General features: G+C 42.1%; 2 protein-coding genes and 1 long non-coding RNA gene across 6 annotated transcripts; 2 read left to right on the forward strand and 1 right to left on the reverse strand.

The window, feature by feature from the left end:
- The first annotated feature begins 45 nt into the window (after positions 1-45).
- On the forward strand, positions 46-10,388 carry sel1l (SEL1L adaptor subunit of ERAD E3 ubiquitin ligase). Of its 2 annotated transcripts, none has more exons than XM_037086659.1 (21): positions 46-634; positions 793-830; positions 1,496-1,691; positions 2,910-3,077; positions 3,485-3,590; positions 4,108-4,270; positions 4,413-4,466; positions 4,577-4,636; positions 4,727-4,808; positions 4,913-5,067; positions 5,396-5,452; positions 5,552-5,620; positions 5,936-6,013; positions 6,206-6,268; positions 6,456-6,543; positions 6,815-6,963; positions 7,134-7,299; positions 7,550-7,627; positions 7,755-7,927; positions 8,036-8,164; positions 8,326-10,388. In XM_037086659.1, the coding sequence occupies exons 1-21, from the start codon at positions 547-549 to the stop codon at positions 8,614-8,616; spliced, it is 2,451 nt and encodes an 816-aa protein (XP_036942554.1). In that variant the 5' UTR covers positions 46-546; the 3' UTR covers positions 8,617-10,388. The 2 variants fall into 2 exon arrangements, with proteins under 2 accessions (XP_036942554.1, XP_036942555.1); XM_037086660.1 differs by having other exon boundaries at positions 7,553-7,627.
- A 146-nt stretch (positions 10,389-10,534) lies between these two features.
- LOC119012543 (phospholipase B1, membrane-associated-like) lies at positions 10,535-19,133 on the forward strand. Of its 2 annotated transcripts, none has more exons than XM_037086466.1 (16): positions 10,535-10,657; positions 10,956-11,020; positions 11,581-11,671; positions 12,186-12,244; positions 12,818-12,885; positions 13,032-13,075; positions 13,191-13,311; positions 13,422-13,473; positions 13,571-13,651; positions 13,762-13,827; positions 13,928-14,019; positions 15,531-15,612; positions 15,859-15,960; positions 16,171-16,266; positions 17,568-17,639; positions 18,408-19,133. In XM_037086466.1, the coding sequence occupies exons 1-16, from the start codon at positions 10,600-10,602 to the stop codon at positions 18,543-18,545; spliced, it is 1,287 nt and encodes a 428-aa protein (XP_036942361.1). In that variant the 5' UTR covers positions 10,535-10,599; the 3' UTR covers positions 18,546-19,133. The 2 variants fall into 2 exon arrangements, with proteins under 2 accessions (XP_036942361.1, XP_036942362.1); XM_037086467.1 differs by lacking the exon at positions 10,535-10,657 and adding an exon at positions 10,721-10,777.
- LOC119012544 lies at positions 12,790-17,629 on the reverse strand. 2 transcript variants are annotated; one of them, XR_005072509.1, is made up of 4 exons: positions 17,453-17,629; positions 14,387-14,848; positions 13,846-14,011; positions 13,542-13,668 (listed from the first exon to the last, which is right to left on the reverse strand). It is a non-coding gene; the product is annotated as an uncharacterized LOC119012544 (long non-coding RNA). The 2 variants fall into 2 exon arrangements; XR_005072510.1 differs by lacking the exons at positions 13,542-13,668; positions 13,846-14,011 and adding an exon at positions 12,790-12,908.
- Positions 19,134-20,828: the final 1,695 nt, after the last annotated feature.

Below are 20,828 nucleotides of genomic sequence, written 5' to 3' on the forward strand. Positions count from 1 at the left end.
TTGGCCTCCGCTCATTGGCTACTGTCAGCCTGAGCGCGCTGTGATTGGTCGAATTGCGAGAATAGGAAGTGTCTGTCAGTAGTAGGGGCTTAACATTGCTAGCTAAGTAGTATCAGGTTAATATACACCAAAGGCTAAATATTTTGCGTCTCGCCGATAAACTCGGATGTTTCGTCGCGCAAAGAGGTACTCGGCAACCAACTTGTAGACCGAGGAGTTTGGTCTCTTGTGACTATTGCGCTGTTTGATTGCTCTTTCGTGTGGCTGTGTACGACTAGCTTAGCTAGCTAACGTTCAACGTCAATTCAGCCACCTAGCAGCTACTTCTCTGCCAGCGTAGCTTTGCATTGGGATCTTTCAGCTTGTCTGACAGCTACAGCAGCGAAAATTAACCGGGTTGTGGTACAGAGAGAATACGGTTCCGTTTTAGTGAGCGTGTGCGTGAGATTATTAATGCTGCGTAACGTAGTGTGAGATAACTGTAACTGAATGTTTGGTGATAGCAATAGCAGCAGTTACAGCTAGCATATAGTTAGCTTGTCAACAATGGGTTATAAACGGCATTTAAAGACGGCAAGAAGCTTTTATTTTTTGACCCTACTGCTGCTCGTCTTCATCAAGGGAATAACAGCTGGTAAGTATGTCTCTTGCGTCGTACATCTGGTTAATACCTGCGCGGGCAGGAGAGGCTGTACGACTCTCAAACTGTTGCAAGCAGCTGTTTATATTTAGCAAACAGGTTTGGCTATCTCAAGTTCCTGTCTTTACTTCTGCCATATTAATGCTTTCCAGATGAAGAGCAACACGGGAATGACGGACCAGAGCTAAAGGTGCGTCGTGAGCTTTTTGCATATTGCGCTTTAAGGCACCATATCAGAGTGATTGGCATGCAAATATACCACCATGCCATCAAGCTCTTGTCACTATCTTTTCTTGGGGTCTCATCTGCTACACAGTTGATCAAATGAGTTTAATCTGACACTTTCCCTCCTTGCATCGTGTGTTACTTCAGGGTTTATTTATGTACATGATATGTGGTGGTTTAGAGCTGCAACCTTTAGTCAATCAAAAGAAAATTTATCACCAGCTGTTTTGAGGAATTATTTCATACACAAATAACAAGCATTTGCTGGACTCAGCTGAAATGTACACTTAGGCTGAGTTATCAGTTGTCATTTGTGATGATAAATGAAGGGTTTTGGGGTTTTAGACTGTTTGTTTGGACAAATAGATCAATTGAAGATGCCACTTTGAGCTCTGAGAATTTGTGATAAGCAGTTTTTCACAATTTTTTTCACATTATAAACTAAGTGATTAACCGATTTCAGTCTGAAAGTGTTTGGCAGATTAATTGACAATGAAAATAATTGCTAGTTGTAGACCTATTGTAGACACACAAGTTTCTAATCCATTGTTTGCAAATAATTCATCATTTGCAACATGATTCCCTCTTTCATCTCTTCGTTACCCACAACTTCTTGTTTTTTCTCTGCAGTCTTACCACGACCCAGACTCTGAAGAGGAGGATGTCCGTCTGGCATCAGAAATTGTGGCTGGTGCTTCTGTGACCTCTGGTCAAGAAGTCTCCCCACCAGAAGAAGAGAAACAGACACCTCGGGATACACTGGAGGGAGAGGAGAAGGAGGACCTGCCTGAGCAGCCTCCTCCAGTTGAGGAGAAACCGAAAGAGGGTAAGGAGTACAGTTTTAACTCAAACACAAAATGCAGCGCAGCCAGGAAAACAAAAACACAGGTTAACTGGTTGATCAGTTAACTTTGAGCACAGTCAAGTTACATAGTTGAAATCCTGAAGCATTTCTTTTTTGCTGAGCTGAATGTATTGAATGTTGAGAATTGAGTTTTCTCTCATTAAACTATCGCACATAGGCTCTGCTTTTTTTGGTGTGTTTTTTTTGGCTTACACTTGTGTCTCCAAATGTCTGTGAGACAGGGATCATGTGCTGGCATACTGTCTGTTGCTGGTAGCAGACTGAATTTTGAGAAGAGTTTCTTTTGCCAGTCCAATCAAAGCTAGAAATGGATGGAATAGTGGAAGAGCAATCAGACGTTACAATGGAAATATGTCGCTCCTGCCACCTCCTCAATGAGGATTTAAGGTTTTCTTAGCACTTGAAAATAAGCAGCGTCATCTGGTGATCCAATAATATATCATGATTGTGACAGCTTATTACTTTGCAAGGCCTCATATACAGCAGCTGAATAAAGAAGTGTTGTTGAGCCACTGGGCATCTGGTTGTAATGAAGTGAGATTAGAAGTTGAGTCAGTTTTAGATATAACAGCCGGCTGTAGTGAACTCATTAAAATGCTTTGATTTTTAAAAGTACAGAGTTTAGCTCCATAGGAGTTATTAGAAACCCCAATATCCTCATCAAGGTGTGAAGTAGTAGGTAATCTAACATAACATCAACATTCTTGGTTAGTTGTGTGGCTGCCATGTAGCAGTGCCAGTCTAAGTATTTCATAGTTTCCTCTTGTCTTTAATCACATCTGTTTTAAAGACTTGTCTTGTTTTGTAAGCTGTGCGAGAGTGGTAACCTGTTTTCAGTTTTGCTGACTCTGAGCAAAGACACGTGTGGTTTCAGGGTAGAGGCAGGTTGGATAAACGGTTTAACCCCACGAGAAATTAACAGGGCTTTGCACCTGTGGCTGCTCTTGGAGACAGTTGCATCATTTTACTCAGGGATTGTTAGTAATTTTCCGGCAGCCGTCACTTGTGTAATATTGAAATTAATTGAAGACAGAAATTTGCTGACATTTATAAAAACAATAACAGACTTTATATGTTCAATATGAAGTTGTAAACCTAATCATCAAATAATCATCAGTTAGTTTTTATTATTTTTGTTGAATTGATTATCTAATATCATACAATGTTTTTTTAATACAGTTCCAGTGGTTAATGGTGGTACAGCCCATGGAGAGCCGTGCATCTTCCCGTTCCTCTTCCAGGGGAAGGAGTACTCGGACTGTACCACTGATGGACGGGGGGATGGACGGCTGTGGTGTGCCACAACCTACGACTACGACCAGGACAAAAAGTGGGGTTTCTGTGAGAGTAAGTAAATAGCTTGACTTTCATAAGTGAAAAGTAAAGTAAAAATTTCTGCAGAGCGAATGTGACTAACTTTGAACTAGCTTAAGTATTTTATGCTCAAGCCAAAATGCAGCCATTCATCAGCCTCAAATGGAAGTTTATTTGCTTAAATGATTGGATGAGCATTTTCCAATGTAGTAGGCTCATTTCCCCACATAGAGCCAAATACATAAAGATGAATTGTTTTATAGTACATGTATTTTCTTCTGAAAAGCTTGACAGCTACTGAAACTGAAAATGGAAACTTGCCTGAGAAAACATCACCGTTTCATTTCCAAAATTACCATTCCCCCCCTCTGCTGCCAAAGTGTTATGAATCTTTTTTTTTTTCACCTGCCTGCTCTTATTGGCTTCTCTCTTTGCCTTAGCGGAGGAGCAGGCACAGCAGAGACTGCAGGCGGAGGAGGCTGAGGAGCAGTATCAGACTGTTCTGCGCATGCTCAACGCCACCACCAGGAAGACCCAGAAGAAAGAGTGAGTTTCTTCTGATTGATTTATTCTACCGGGTTTTCAATCTTCTGTTCTGACGATATCGTTGATGTTAATTTCTAACATGAGCTGGATTTGCTGATAACGAATGATGTCATGACGATATTTTTTTAGTCAAAACATAAATATTGCGAAATAAACTTGATGCTGGAAGAACGGCAACCTCACACAAGCTGAGAAAGACATGTTATTGTTTTAAAACACTGCAGATTTAAACCTACTCTGAGCAGACCAAGCCTTCTGTTGATGTGTAGTCAGTTTATCATGTAGTCAAAAGCTTCATGTTAACAGACCAACTTATTTGATCTAGTTGTACATTTTGTTTCGCTAAGCTGATATCTATGACATATAGGAACTTTATTTCCACATGACTTTTCTCAACACATCCTTATTTGCTTTAGGTGTCACCTCACTGTTTGTTATGTACACATCTTTTTTTTTTTATGCCAGTGTCAATCTGACCTCACACGCACCACCTCTGCTTTTACAAAACATCTCTCAGATTGTATGAAAAGCTGATGAAAGTAGCGGAGAAAGGCCACCAGAAGGCCATGGAGAAGGTGGCGTACGCAATGCTGTTTGGAGATTACATAAACCAGAACATCACCAAGGCCAAAGAAATGTTTGAGAAGCTTGCAATGGAGGGCTCACCTAAAGCTCAGATGGTAAAGATGTCATCCAAAAATGCTCATGTTTCAGTTGTGAAAAGTGTTGAAACCAGTTTGACCTGACATGTCATTAAAGTAGACTGAGAATGTGTGCTTGGAGTATTAGTTTTGTAACGCTGCTCTGTTTGCCTCTCTGTAGGCTCTGGGTTTTCTGTACGCAGCTGGACTTGGAGTGAACTCAAGTCAGGCTAAGGTACTTTTTTTTTTTTTTTCTTTTTGGGACTCTGCAAAACAAAAACAACGAAAACAAAGTTACAATGTCTGTAAATTGTTCATATATAACCTCCATTCTCTGTTTTTCAGGCCTTGGTCTACTACACCTTTGGTGCATTGGGTGGAAACTTGGTAGCTCATATGATTCTGGTGAGTTTATTTGTGCGTCAGTGAAGCAATGACTCAGTGACATCACTTCTTAAGTATAAAAATGTACATTTCTCCTTACTGTTTTATTAGGGCTACAGATACTGGGGAGGTGTGGGTGTTCCTCAGAGCTGTGAGTCAGCACTAACACACTACAGGCTTGTGGCAAATCAAGGTGAGCACTGACTGCAATATTTTAATATTCGGGGTTTATATTCTTCTTGGCCAAATAACCTGATGAAAATTATCCTTCTCTCTGCTCTACATCCTCACCTCCAGTGGCGAGTGATGTGTCTCTGACGGGAGGTTCAGCAGTGCAGAGGATCAGGCTGTTGGATGAGGTGGAGAACCCGGGATCTACCAGTGGGATGTTGGAGGAGGACTTGATCCAGTACTACCAGTTTCTAGCTGAGAAGGGAGACGTACAAGCTCAGGTAAAATAGTGTCATCGTCAATCAGTGTCCATTGTTCTGGACTGCTAATATGAGGTGTTATCACCTTTCCATGCTGCACATACATATGAATCAAATGTATTCATCATATCAAGGACAGTTTACAAAGGAAATAATGACAAAGAGCTTAATATTAGATGAGAATGGGTAAAATATCTTTTGTTTTTGTTGTTGACGTGTTAGAGCTGAATTGTCTTGTTGTTGTTACTCTAATTATGTGAATGAAAGCATCAATGTGAAATAATGTTCATATTTCTAACAGTAATTGTGTGTCATTAAAGTTAATGTGGCCCTTTGTTTCCCCTGATAGGTGGGTTTGGGTCAGTTACACCTGCACGGAGGACGTGGAGTCGAACAGAATCATCAGGTGAGACCATTTTTTTAATATTCAAATTTTGTTAAAGTTTTGTGTTCTTGTGATTGTTTTGCACTGGTTAATGTATTTCTGATGCTCGTCATCCATCAGAGGGCGTACGACTACTTCACCCAGGCAGCAAACGCAGGGAACACACACGCTATGGCTTTCCTCGGCAAGGTGAGAGAGATGCTCTTTGTGGGAAAAGTGATAGAAACTGATTCATTTGAAATTAGTTTTATTCATGATCATTATCTGTTGCCTTCAGTATATTCAGATTCAGTTATATTTGATGCCCATGTATTTCACGTCTGTGTTTGTAAACATTATAACTATGTTGCCCACACTGCTTGAGAACTTGGAAAAAGCAGTCGGCAAGCTGGAGAGCAGAGTCTAAATTGAGTCCAAGATAAATAAAGGCAGTGATTTGGCGTTGCAGAGGCCTCATCAAGTTTTTGATTACTAACCAAGTGATGTGACTCCTGTGTCCTTCAGATGTACTCAGAGGGCAGCGAGTTTATCCCTCAGAACAACGAGACTGCCCTGCAGTACTTCAAGAAGGCTTCTGACTTGGTGAGAATAACGCTGTAGACGATTATCTTTATCCGTATCTCATCAGCATTTATCATTGCAGTAATTCTCGGAGTGAACATAGCATTTGTTTCACCTCTGCAGATGAACAAGATTCTGTTATTCCGCAGACTTTTACCTCTTAAGTTGTCATTAACTGTCCTCTTCATTTACTTTGTTCTTTTCTTCATCCAGGGTAATCCTGTGGGACAGAGTGGCCTGGGGATGGCCTATCTGTATGGAAGAGGTGTCCCAGTGGTAAGAAATCTTTTCCACATTACAGCTTTTTACATATCTTGTCTAAGTTTTAGATGTGACTGCTTAAGGTAAAATAAGTAAGGAGAAATTTCAATATCAGACTTGTTTGGTCCTCATTTTTATACCGAGCCACCAGAGTGTTACTCATTGTGCTACTAGCGTTTGAAAGTCGTGTTTGTTTCTTCAGAACTATGAGCTGGCACTGAAATACTTCCAGAAGGCAGCAGAGCAGGGCTGGGTGGACGGTCAGCTCCAGCTGGGCACCATGTATTACAGTGAGTGTATTACAGTCTGTATGTACACGTGCACACAGCGGGTGCTTGTGTTACACAGCATCATCATGGCCTCCTGTCACAGATATTTCTTTTGTCCTTATTTCGTCTCTCCTCGTAAATCTTGTTACTCATCATAAGATTTGAATATCCTTTTTCTTTTACTATCCCTAAATCTCACACAATATAATTTTTATTTCTCTTGACTGTAATAATTCTTTTCTCTTTCATTGGGTTCACAGTTTCTCTCTTGCTTCTTCCTTTCGTTCCACAGATGGCATCGGTGTGAAGCGTGACTACAAGCAGGCACTTAAATTCTTCAACCTGGCCTCACAGGCAGGCCACATCCTGGCCTTCTACAACTTGGCACAGATGCACGCGACTGGTACTGGTGTGATGCGCTCGTGCCACACTGCTGTGGAGGTGAGCTCCATTCTCTGTCTGTGTTTCAGCAATCAATCATTCATTAAAGCTCTTATGCTGCTTATGTAGCTCCTCACTTGAGATAAACAATCTTTAATTCTCGTCTTAAACTGTTGTATTGTATCACAAGTTGTAAAGTGTTGCACTGCATGCCTGTATCTTCGTTGCAGCTTTTCAAGAATGTGTGTGAGCGCGGCCGCTGGTCAGAGCGTCTCATGACAGCCTACGGCAGCTTCAAGGAGGGTGAGACGGATGCTGCTCTGGTCCAGTATCTGCTGCTGGCTGAGCAGGGCTACGAGGTCGCTCAGAGCAATGTGGCCTTTGTGCTGGACCAAAGTAAGAAAAACCATAATACATTACTATAATGACAAAAGGTTGCCTGCATGTGTGTCTAGTTTCCTTTTTCTGTTTTGTGACCACTTGGTGACAATGTCTGTTTTTATGTGGTACTCACTCTTATATGCTTGAATATATAAGCAAGCTTGATATTAGTTTCTTGGTAAACTATAGCATGGTTATTTTTGTGAACTGTGATGGGGAAAAAGGAGATTTTGAATGTTTTTGTCTTTTTATTGATTGAAACAAGCAGAAGGAGCAAAAATCTTCAGCGAGAATGAGACCTACCCTCGGGCTCTGCTCCACTGGACAAGAGCTGCAGCACAAGGTGAGTCCCTCATCTATTTAATGTCTGTACTAGAGTTACAGTATTTGCCGCATTTGTTCTTCTTCTTACATAAAGAGAACTAGTTGCATTTGACTGCTGAGATAATGTATGTTATTGTTCTTTCAAGGCTACACGGTGGCAAGAATAAAACTGGGGGACTACCACTTCTATGGTTACGGGACAGATGTGGACTATGAGACAGCGGTTATCCACTACAGACTGGCGTCAGAGCAGCAGCACAGTGCACAGGCCATGTTTAACCTGGGTTACATGCACGAGAAAGGCCTGGGCATCAAACAGGTAGGCACATACTTTTACTTGTGAATGTAGACAATTTATTTATTGGTCTCAGATTTAAAGATGTACAGACTGGTGTGTGATTCAGAACTGTTTCCTGTGGTTCTGCAGGACATTCATTTAGCCAAACGTTTCTACGACATGGCCGCTGAAGCCAGTCCCGACGCCCAGGTCCCAGTTTTCCTGGCCCTGTGCAAGCTAGGCCTGATTTACACTCTGCAGTACCTGCAGGATCTTAACGTGAGTACTGCCTCTTGTATTCTCCAGCTGGAGCTGTGACAATTTGGCTTTTGAAAAAGAAACTCAGGATTGTAATTCAAGTTAAAAGCTTCATTAGAGGAAACTGGAATTAATCATTTGCGTCTTTGTCCTCTGTCTTCTCCGCATTTGGCTCCTGCCAGTTGAAGGAGCTGATTTCTCAGGTGGACCTGGACCAGCTTCTAGGCCCGGAGTGGGACCTCTACCTCATGACAGTCATCGCCCTGCTGTTGGGCACAGTCATCGCCTACAGACAGCGCCAACACCAAATCATAGTTCCCCCTCGCCCACCTGCTCCCGCCCCAGCGCCCCCTCCTAGACCACCTCAGGAACAGTCTGTTGCCCAGGCCGAGCCCCAGGCACAGGAAGAAACAGAAGCCCAGGGCCCAGCGCAGGAGGAGGAAGAGGAGGAGGAGCAGCAGCAACAGCAGTGAGAGGAAGCCAGACGGAGCGAGGGCAGTAACAGACAGACGTGAGGCTCTGCCAGCCCGCCCCATGGAGCAGCCACTGCTCACTAGCTGAATACCAGCTAGTCTGAGCACCTCTCCCACTCTGCCTGCTCCCCTCCACACACTAACAGTGCAGTCTCACTACTCCCTTTCTCCATTCAAAATATGCTGGTCCTGTGCTGAAGAAGGCAGCGGGGGTGTTTATGGACAGTGCTGTAGAACAAAGAGGATCGCACAGATTGGGACTTGCTAGTCTGTGACTCAGGATGCTGCCAGAAGCGCCAGCGTCCTCGCGGTGGAATTCGCCTCGTGGTTGCCACATGCAAAGGCATTTTGGACTTGACTAATCAATATAGTTGGAATCTTTATGCTCATTAGTTTTTTTCTCACTTTCCCTTTTTTTCGAGAAAATGAGACTCAGTTGAACTGCTTCGATCCTAACTTTGAGCTGTGTTTAGAGAAAAAAAAAAATGAGGCGGGAAAGTTTGAAGTTGAATTGATTTAATTTGCTAGCCCCAGTCAAGTTTGTCATGTTTCTGCATGTTTTCTCTCATCATCATCCAGACTTTATTTTTTAGGCACCTTATTTTCAGATATTGAATGAATGAACAAATGTTGCGTTAATTTTTGCATCACAATTTTGCGTTCATTAGTTATTTGTTCTAGTTCTGGATTTAGATGTCACTTCACCTGGGAAAGAACGCTTTTGTTCATTCAGCATTAGTGACAGTTAGGCCATTAGTATAAGAGGAAGAAGCCTGTGCTAGCAAGGCTGGACTGGGAAGATATTTAATTTTAAGTGCGCAGGTTCATTCTCTCTGCTACATTTTCACCATGGCAGACGGGGACGAGGAATGAGAAGCTGCTGAAGTCTGTGAAATCGAAGCTGTCACAGAAAACCCTTGATGCAGGTCCTGTTTGATAATTCATCCAGACACCAGTCTTTCACTCTCCAAGCGGTGAAAACAGAGTGCACAGAACAAATGTCACAAAAACTGAGTCCAGTGAAAGAAAGAGAGAAGAGTTTTTGAAGGTGTTTCTGTACTTTGGCTCTGATTTCATTCTGGTAGGGTTTTTTTTTTTTATTTGGAAGGTAGCTCAATAGTTCCTCTCGGCCCACATGCCTGTTTTTTCTTTTTCTTTTTTGTTTATTAAGCCATGTGTTAGCCAAGGCAGAAACTGGAGCAGCCTTAAATATAGCAGCGCCTCAAACTCTGGATGGTTTCTACGGTAGAGGAAGTGGATTCGTTTTTGTGTGTGTGCGTGCGTGTGTGCGTTTGGTAACACAACTTCAGCTGTTGTGAGAATATCCACCCCCTCACCAAAAGTCCAAGATGGAGCTTTGTGCTCTGCCTACACTTTTCCATTTCAGATGGACCTCTAACCTAAGAAAAGAAGCCAGACAGTTTTTATGAAAAATAAAAAAAAAAAGATAAGAAATTTCAGATTTCACACGCGGTTCATTTGTTCAGTTCCCACAATATGTGCTTGTTGTTAAGAATTATTGGGAGCATATCTGCCAATGCATCTGCATGAAGTGTATGAAGTCAGAGAGGACAGTGAAAAATGTTATTCGTAAAAAGAAAGATAAGAAAATGTTCCAGACTGTCTCACAGAAACATTCACACATCGGTGCCCACATGACTCACAATTTGTCTAAAAATGAAACACTGGTCAAGATGGTTGAGAAGACTGCATTTTTACCATCGCAAATACAAGTTTATAAAGAAATGAATAAATGATACATGGATATTTAATTCTGAATGTCGTCTTTTATTGCCTGAATGTTAAAATGTAACTGTTACGAGGTGTTGCACTGCTGACATTGATTCGGACCGCCTCTCAGTGGACGTGCGGGTTGTCACTCAGCTTTACAGGGTGGGCGAGACAAAGTGACAGCTCTGTAAAGCTCAGCATCGCATTGTACAGCCCTGGGGGTGACCCATTGACTGGCGCATACGCACTACTATGGAGTGGCTTTGGATCGCCGTGGCAACATGTGTGCTCACGTCCCACTCTGTCAAAGGTAAGTGCTGGAACAAGCAGGAGGGCAGAGCACACGTGAGGCTGCGTGCCGATATTTATTGTTACAGCAGCCGCTGAAACTAGGCCTTCTTTTAGACATGAATGTGCTGCATTTAATGTGGTAACACAACAGTATTGATGTAGAAGTGCATTTAACAGTAAAGTAAAGACAGAAAAGACAGTTATAAAAGTGACTTATGAGTATTTTTATGCTGTAAATGACATTGTTAAAGAGAAATTAGTTGTTCAATTGTGCGTAAAAGTTTCCAGTGGACGTTTTGGAAATAATTCTCTTTAAGGCAACGACTGGTGGTGGGAGTATGAGGAGGGGATACGACACTACAGCAAGGAGGCCCTCCAGAAGGTAATGTTACACCTGATTTTATCACTGAATATACAAGTGTCTTTGTTGGATACTGGATCCGGTCGGAAATCTTACTGTAGTGGCTGAACATTATTTTGTGTGCTGATTTTTATACATTTGTGTTCAATCAGTAACTGAGCAGAAGGCCTTGACTGACACATTTAATTAAAAACACACACACACATTAGGACAAATTAAAAGCAACAAAAACAATATGAGCATGTAACAATGGGTAACCTACTTTTAAACATAAGAGGCAGGTTACCATGGGGGGAGGGGGACACCTGACCGGACCACATGGACCAGCAGGCATCCTGAACATGTGCACAACAAGCAGAGCTGTGTCACCCTGAAGAAAAGATGATGCAGTTTATTCAAAGACGACAAGTAACCAGAGAGATGAAGAAGACATTTAAAAAACAGAAGAAGAAGACAAGGCCCTCAAGGCTGTGTCTCCAGGAGTGTCCCCAAAATGGACACATATTTGAACATTTCCTGAACTTGGGTGATTAAAAAGGTTTAGACTGAACAGTGACGCCTCTCTCTTGTTTCTTTCTCAGGAGTTTCCAGAGAAAACTCGGCCGGTGAGCTTCAAACATCCGTTGTTTCAGTGTCCGGACATGAGTCCCTCTCCGTCTGTCCCGTCCTCAGGTCAGTCAATATCATCTCTCCCACCACTCCTCTTAAATCAATCTGCTACCCAGTGCTGAAGAAGCAACTTGAAAGCAGCACTGATTTCACACTGGAATAAAGATGAAAGACTGCAGGGCAAAGATTGGTTGACTCAAGCTGCTTAGATAATTAAGTTCAAACTAATACGTGAAAAGAAAATTTAAAAAATTGACAATGATGAAGAACAGTTTAGGATGAGTAAGTAGCATGAAATGAAAAACTCAGGTAAACATGTTGAGTTGAATAGCTGAGACTGACTAGTATCAGAAAAGTGTCTGTAAATAGATTTTCAAAATAAAAGCTCAACATGAAAATATATATGTGACCCAAAATTATGGCAAAATACAAAAAAGCCACATGCCAGCAAAAAAAAAAATAAAAATAAAATAATATTGCTCACAGTTCACACATTAACCCAAAAAGATTAAATGCTGCATTACTCATGGGAAAGTGCATTCATTTCTTCTCTCTTTCCTTCCACCCTCTGGTCCAGTTGAATTTGTGAAAGCGGCAGATATCAAAGTCATCGCTGCCCTGGGAGATTCATTGACGGTAAGTGTTATTTGTTGTTTTCTTCTTCAGGCCTCAATGGTTATACAGAACATGACAAAGATACTACTGTTGGATTTTAAGTGTGCTGTTGCAGTCACGATGGCTAAATATTTCAGTGACAGAACTGTAGCCAAATTGGATAGGTCCACTACTGGCAGAGCAAAATGTCTGAGAAATTTTTACTGTGGCCACATTATTCCAGAGCTCACTGACTATATGAATATATATAAACCAAGGCTTTGTTTTCTTAATTTTATTTTTTGACTTGTACTCGTAAGGTAAGTAACACCAGTGACAATATAAAAGCGTCTTATGAAATCTTGAGTTAAATGTGAAAATGTCCTATAACTGGAAAGAGACAGTGGACTTAACCAAGATCTTCCGAACATGGGTGAAAGGAGGTGAAGTGATCAGTCATTAGTGTGATTTTTATTTCAAAATTTAAACTATTAACTATTTAAAAACAGATATCACCAAATTGATTGAATTGGCCCCATTAAATGCAGTGTGTGCAGTTTAAATGACAGAATCATGTCTGCAGGTTTCTCAGTCGCTGTGTCGCTTCCTTTTCAGACGGGCATAGGCGCCAACGCCACCACCGTCCTCGGGATTCCCATCGAGTATCGTCACGTGTCGTGGAGGTGATAGAAATCATGTGTGACACCTGTAATGCAGATATTAACCCTTCTGCAGAGGTTCTGCATGTAGACATCACATGATATGATTAATCATCATCCATCTGTAACCTTTTTCAACAATAAATTTCTGACATTTCTTTGTCTTGCAGTATCGGAGGCTACGGCTCATTTCAGGATGCCATTACTTTGGCAAGTAAGATGTTTAAATCACTGACGATATAGAACGTTACTGTTTTGCACATTTGCCCTAAAGTCTGCTCTCTAGTATATCCTCTTTACACGTTTCGTTGTTTAAATGTGCTCTTCAGACATCATCAAGCTTTTCAACCCCAGCCTGCTGGGTGCTGCTCCGGGGAAGACAGTTCACGGGATGCAGGCTCATATCAGTGACACAGGCTTCAACCTGGCTGTGACTGGACACAACACCTTGTAAGGACTCATCGGGGTGATGAGGACAGTTTTTGGGGTTGTTCTTTAGCTTCAGCTGTAAATTAAAGCTTTAGCTATCTGTAAAGATCCTTGTCATTCCTTCTTTCTAGCAACCTTCCCAGCCAAACGAGACATCTGATCGACACTCTGAGGGGTTACGAGGTTGGTTGGTTTATTAATGCTCAACAGCTGGAATCTGAGATGTCCCGCTGTCCCTGAATCTGTCTTTTATGGACCAAATCTGTTGTCCTTCCATTAGGGTCTGAACTTCGAGGAGGACTGGAAGCTTTTGACCATCCTCATGGGCATGAACGACATCTGTGATTACTGCAAAGATAAGGTCCGTCTGTTTTCTCCCTGTAACAACCAAAAAAATTTGCTTCTTTGATGGAATCTGAGATTGTCAAATTCTTGTTATTAATCTCTGCAGATTCTCCGTGTTCTCTCTAGGCTCTCTTTTCAGTGGATAACTTCATTCACTACATGACTGTCTCCTTGGAAATGCTTATGAATGAGGTATAAAAACACACACACATGTCTGAATTAGTGAGGTTTCAGTAGTACAGTGCTGGCATTCATGCTACAGCGAGGGCGTCCTCTCCTCGTTGTGCTCCAGGTTCCTCGTATGATCGTTAACGTCGTTCAGATCCTGCCCATGCAGACTCTGAGGGAGGTGCAGAAGCCCACCCCGGGGTGCCTGCTCCAAAGGTAAAGAATCTCTTCACACGTGTGTTAAAGACTAACAAAACAGATGTGTGTCTGACAGGATACAAGGATCCTTAAAAAAATACCCTTTTACTGTCAGCACAAAGAAAGACACAATAACACGATAACCAAAGAACGTGAAGTAGAAGCGAAAACAAAGGTGGTTTATTTTCTGCTTAACAGTTATACTTTGAATCACCACAAAGGTTCTCAACATGTGGGGGAGGATGACAGAAGGCCGTGCCAAACAAACAGATGAATATAACCAAACTAGACCTGACTAATTCCTACCTCTGACAATAGAAGCACAAAAAAACCCCCCTCACCTATCACTGACTGAAAGAAAAGTGTAAAGGTTAACCCAACTTACCTCCACCTCCCACCGCAGACCTATTTCTATTATTCTTCGCAAGCGTGCGCAGACAATGCAGTGCAGCATCAAAGGGTCAAAGAGAAAGGAGCAGCGTATGACCAGAGCCTTCGAGTGGAGAGAGTCGCTGCAACTGAATTTCAAAAGGCAGATTGTTGAGAATACAGAGAGACAGAAGTATGATGTTCGGCAGTTCCTTTTTACCTCATGATTTACTGACATATCGATCTACAGCACTGGGCCGCTAGTGTTTGCAGCTAACGTCTGCGAACTATTGAGGGGCTCCACAGTCTGCTGTTGTCCACAGGAGAAAGAAAGTGGAGGTGACCCAGTTCTCTCTCTGCTCGTGGGCTGATGGGAGGGTGAACGTTCTGAATGTTGATTGGCCAGCTCAACATCAGAGAGGATCAATGGGCAGCATGACCAGACTGCACAGGTGGAGATCAATCATGTGGTTGGCACCTGGAGAGAAAAGAGGGGGAATGGATGAGAGAAAAAAAGCACTTTGCCTCACCTGGCACGTAACAGCACCTCTTCCTTCCGCCTCTTTAAAAATGACAGAATAAACAAATTTATTTTCCTTTTCACGAGTTTAACAGCTGGACGTCAGACGTTTCCTACTTCAATGTAAAGTTTCTCAGTGTTTGTGTGCCGGAGACTTCGAGTTTCAACATCACACCAGGATTGGCTGCTTAACTATTTGTGATGTCACAAATCATGAGTGTGGGCCCGCCTCTTAAAAGCAGATTTTCAGTGAGCACAGAGAAAAACTTTCACTTTCAGCAGTTATTGTGAGGATATCCTCCTAGTGTCAAACACTGCAGGCACATCATCCCACAACGTGGAGCTCGAACATTCAACTGTTGGAACAAGAAGAAAATGACATTTTTGACCGAAGACGTACTTTAACTTTGTAGCTGACCTTCGTTGTGCAGTAATCATGTCAGACGCACATAATCAATCCATGTGAAGTATTTCTAAATGCAGAAAAACATGTCTAGTAGCCAAATCCTGCAGCTGTGTATGTACATGACATGTGTTCCTGGTCCATCACAGGAATTACTAACATCATGTAACGTTTTTGTTAATTTTGCATCTGACCGACCTTTTTTTTTTTTTTTCTGTTTTTTTTACTCTATTTTAGATCTTTCTGCTCGTGCCTGATAGAGCCAGAAGCCAAGTCTCCTGAACTGCAGGAGCTGATAGAAGTTAATCTGGAGTTCCAGGTACAGATTATACACCTCACCATGATGGGAAACGTCATTTTTAATCATTATTAACCACCCTGCAAGATCCTAACTCACTCTCTAATCAAACACTATGATGGACAAACTGTTGCATGCACCCAAAACTTTACCTGTTGATTTCATGTAAATAATTGACATGATTGCTGTTATTGTAACTCATTGAAAAAGCAGATAAAGCAGTAGATAGCACATAAATAGATTTTTTTGTGTCACTTTCATCCACAGAAAAGACTTGAGGAGCTGCTGTTCACCGACCGTTTCTTCAGGGACGACTTTGCCGTCGTTCTTCAGCCCTTCCTGAAACACGCTGACCCTCCCCGCCTCCCGGTAATCTATCCCCACACCATCCACCATGACGATATGTGTCATGAGATGAATCAACGAGAAACGTCACACAGAAAATAATTGCATCATCCCGAGCGTGACACTTGACGCTTTCGGCTTTGTTAACTTGAGGCTGAAGATGAGAGTATCACCGACAACACACTCCATCAGTCCCTCCTCACTTGCATTTATGTTTTTTGTCTCCATGAGCAGAATGGGAAGATCGACATGACCTTCTTCACTCACGACTGCTTCCACTTCACCATAAAGGGGCACGAGGAGCTGGCCAAGGGGCTGTGGAACAACATGGTGAACAATGAGACGCACTGCTTGTATTTCATGGCACACATTTGGGGAGTCAAAGGTCAACAGTCAACCCACTCACACCTGGAGGGATTCACTGTGTGGAGTAAAATCTGTGCTCGCTAAAGGAGGAGAAGTAATGACACAGAGAGAGAAGCTGCAGATCAGGAGTGGGAATGAGGGACGCAGTTTTATTTTTAATCACTTTTTAAAAGCGAGCTTACAGCAGTTTCATTTGGGGAGAGAAATCATATTTCTGTGATGCTTTATATGAAGCTCCTCCTGTTTATTGTTCGATTTTAAGACATTTTTACACACTTACAAGAAACAGTCAGTTGTGCTTTTTGCAGCTGTTAGATTTAAAGAGGGACTGGTGCCTTATTAAAGGAGACACATTATGCACATTTTCAGGTTCATAATATTATTTTGGGTCGCTTCTAAAAATGGGTTTACACGCTTTAATGCTCAAAAAACATATTTTTCACATACTGTCTAGTGCTGCAGCTCTGTATTCCTCCTCCAGCTGAAACACTCTGTTTTAGCTGCTGTCTCTGTGATGCCCCCTAACAGAGACAGGAGCTCCTGAATCCTGATTACCTAGTCTGCTCCAACTTGGGGGGGTCTTCACCCGAGTAGCTGAACGGTTCTGCTGCAGCATGGACTCGTATGCACACAGATGAGCATGATCTCTAGCTGCAAAACGTGTAGTTAACTGCTAATAGAAACATAATAAAGTATGTTTAAATCTTAATAAAGCAACAAAAAGCTTAGTAAAGGTCTAACAGGGACATTATAATGAAGGCTAGTTTGTAGTTTGTAGTGCTATAAACAATTATCCATCAACCGTTGCGGAGATAGCTAATGAAGTTAGCATGCTAAACAGCTAGCCCAGGGCGGGAAAACCTCTTTCTCTCAGCGGTCCAAAGCTTTAGCAGTGTGAACATCAAGACTCATCAAGAGCGGTCGGACTAGCTGCACGGCTAACACAGCTGGCAGCTCCGGTTAGCAGCAGTTAGCAGTGACTCTGGAAATGTGCTGCAGCCTGTTGGATCGGAGGATAAATTCAACCGGTGGCCAGTTCTCACATATTGCACCTTTTAACCAGGCTGTGACTTAATGCAGTGTTTTAATCTAATAACATGAGGTAATTAGCAATCATTTTCACTAACACTTTCCTTAATAAGCATCTTACCTGTAATCTAATGCTAATCACAGGGACTGACGGGGGTTTCGACATATTTCAAAACAGAGGACTTCTTCTTTTCCACCCACATTAACCTCCTGCTCCATCTGTCTTCTGCTCGCAGTTTCAGCCCGAAGGAGGAAAAATGATTGTGAGCAGCTTCTCCGACCCCATCAGTCTCATCTGTCCACCTCTGGTAGGATCTGACTTAGTGTTTCTTTAACCCGAAAGCTTTCATGCATTCTTAATCAGACGGCTGAAGCAAAGATCCAGATGACCTGTAATCCTGTGTTACATCCAGGAGAAAAAAGAGGGCGAGCTGTATTTTTCAAAGGTTGTTGGTTTTTATGGTAATTTTGTACCATTTTGAAGGTGCACAGGATTAACATAATCTTCAGAGGTTTGAAACTTTCTTCAGACAGATAATCAGTTGCAGTTTACCTTTTCACAGCCATTTTTATTTATGAATATTATGCTAATGCAGTTTTGCAGCATTGGTCCATTAAGGCGGCGGCTCAGACCTCGGAGACTTTCATGTCAGCTGTTCAACAGCAACATTTTAATGCTAGAACTGACCTACTTCACCGTTTCTCACACTGTACCGAACATGTTGTCTTTCTGTTCGTCCTCTGGGTTCTGGGTTTGTTTGGTGTCAGAACATCTTGGACACACAGATACGTGTCCAGACAGTCCCTGAGTGCAGCTGCTTTACCATCCAGCCATAATATGAGAATGAGACCAAAAGGAAAATAATGAAACAAATAGATTAAATATTCATCCTGATTTGCAAGTCTGCGCTTTGATTATAACACACAGCTGTGTGAAGGAATAGAAACCAGTGTCTGTCTGTCTGATTGTAAATGCATGTTGGAAGGAGAGGACGCTCTGGGAAGTGGTCGCCTCAGTTCTGTGTAATTAACGAGCTGAAACACTCACACTCATCCTCTCTGCGTCTCCTCTGAAGGAACACCCATATATCTTCACCCGACCCATCGCAGCCAAGTCCGGCCAGCCTCCTCTGCAGTCTGATGCTCTGTCACAGGCAGCCGCCTCCCTCCTGCTCTCTCTCCTCGTGGCTTTGGGACGTCTCGGACTCGTGTAGCTTTTTCACTCTTGCTGGACTATTTTACAAGCCTGTCACTGCTCCATCGGTTACTGTCGAGACGATACAGTGGATCACCTGCAGAGGAGAGTTCGTGAGCCACTCTTTTGCAACTTTGCATGTCTGTGGCCCCCCCCCACACACACACCGAATAGCAGCACAGAGGAAATTTACTGCTGTTTTTTTTTTTTCTTTTTAAAGATCTGAACGCCCCCGAGTTAACGTGACAGAGAATCCTGCCTCCTGAATATTTAATTTCTTAGGCAGTTGGAGGTGGTGAGCAAACAGTTTTCTGTTTTGCCTCATACATTTTTAGTTCATCAAGCACCAAAATGTTTGACCTGGTTTGACCACACACACACCACCTGTGGGGACGATCATCTGCGTTTCTCTCACATTTGTAATTAAAATAATACACTGTAGGTGTTTTTTCTTTCTTTCTTTCTTTCTTCTTCTTTTTTTTTTTTTTTTTAAAGGAAAAGTCGTGCTGCTGTGACTTAACTGCAGATTTTGTAACTAGGGAAACATCAAGTAACAACTTTTGAATTTGTTCATGTGACATTTATACATTCATACTTAAGACATTAAACTAATTAGACTTCCTCCACAACGTGTGAGTGTGTGTTGAATCTCATGTTTTATTTGTCTATTGATATTTATAGGATACAATCAAAACTTCACTGAGACTGAAGGGTAAGTCCACCAACTTTACACATTAAAGTGTACAGGTCTTGGGGAGCACAATGAAAAAAGTAGTGTGAAAGTTTATCGTGGCTCCAGAGGAAGCTGCATGTAATCTGATAAACTGCCTCCAGTGATGTCACTCAGTGGGGAAGTTGCATCGTGGGTGATGTAGGTTTGTAGGAAAAGCAGTCCACTGGTCTAGTGTTGCACACTTATAAACCTGTTTGATCCATCATGGACAGCTTACGAACAAATAATCAAAACTGATATGACCATTTTATTCCATGCATCAAAACCTGCGTCACCAACAACATCAGTGCAGACAACTATGTTTGTTCAGAGGTAACAATAAAGTCACATATTACTGATGCCAGAATCTTCACAGACATATTGCACTGCATCTAAAGAATCAGAATCAGAATCAGTCAGAATCATTTTTCCTTTACAGTCCCACAAACGGGGAAAGTTGTTTGCTAAAGGACAGAATATTACAAGAAAACAATAACAACAGCAAAGAATAAACAACATAATTAAAAAGGTAAGAAAGTGAGCTAACATTTGCAAAATTCGCAAATCTAGATAGCTAACGTGTAACGGTTCGCTTAAGCTAGATCAAGAGGAATTTGTCTAATGTTCATTCAAGTGAACATCACAAATGTTATCCTGTAGTCCTTTCTGTCCGCTCTGTATCTGCATCAAATGAACACTGTGCCACATGGCTAAACATGTAGCCATGTTTCTTATTGTCAAGCTCGTCTGACCTAGCAACAGTAACTGGGTGGGGGGGCTCAATCGGCCAATTATCAGATTAGAGTCTTTGGAGCCACAAAAGGCTCCTAACCCTAATCCTCTTTTTTTGCACATATGCAGTAATACTCACCAAGACCTGTAAAGTTACCCTTTTAACAAAGTTCACATGTTCACTGTTGCCGCACTGACAATGAAGGGAAAAAGCAGATAATCATCCAAATCCAATGATCACCAGGGACCCAGCGTGCTCCGATCAGCTGGACCGGAGCCATTTTAAGACTGTCATCCATTTTACCCACTGTGACTTTTCAAACCAGAGACAGTTTGTCACACGTCTGCTCCTCAGTTCTCCGGGCTGCTGCTGCTCCACTTTCCACTCCTCTGTCCCCCAGTAGTGGCATTTTAACACAGCGCAGGAAAATGTTGTTGGATGTGGAGCAGAGGAGCTATTGTTCTGCATCTGCACACAGATTAAACTCACTTGAATGTGGCATATGATCGTTCCACTCTGTACAAGCTTCCCATTTATCTCAGGTGAAGAACACTACAGCGAGTGTTGCCTCTGTTTGATTAGCATGATTACGAGGGCAGGTGGAAGCTATAATAACCGCAGCTCAGGTTACTTACCAACAAACACAGAATGCACTCAGCATGGTACAGTTGAGTTGTATAGAGCAGAATCTTGTTTCTAGGTAAACATGTCTTACGGCGCATAATGCAGGTAAAGCCCACTGGATATCGAATAGTATGGATCCATTATAATGTGTTTACTTAGTGAAACGTGTTCAATGATGAAGACATGAGTATACAAAGAAGATTTTCTATTTGTTGTCACCCTGAATGTACTTT

This window comes from Acanthopagrus latus, chromosome 22 (genome assembly GCF_904848185.1).
Source record: "Acanthopagrus latus isolate v.2019 chromosome 22, fAcaLat1.1, whole genome shotgun sequence".
NCBI classification, from domain to species: Eukaryota; Metazoa; Chordata; class Actinopteri; order Spariformes; family Sparidae; genus Acanthopagrus; species Acanthopagrus latus.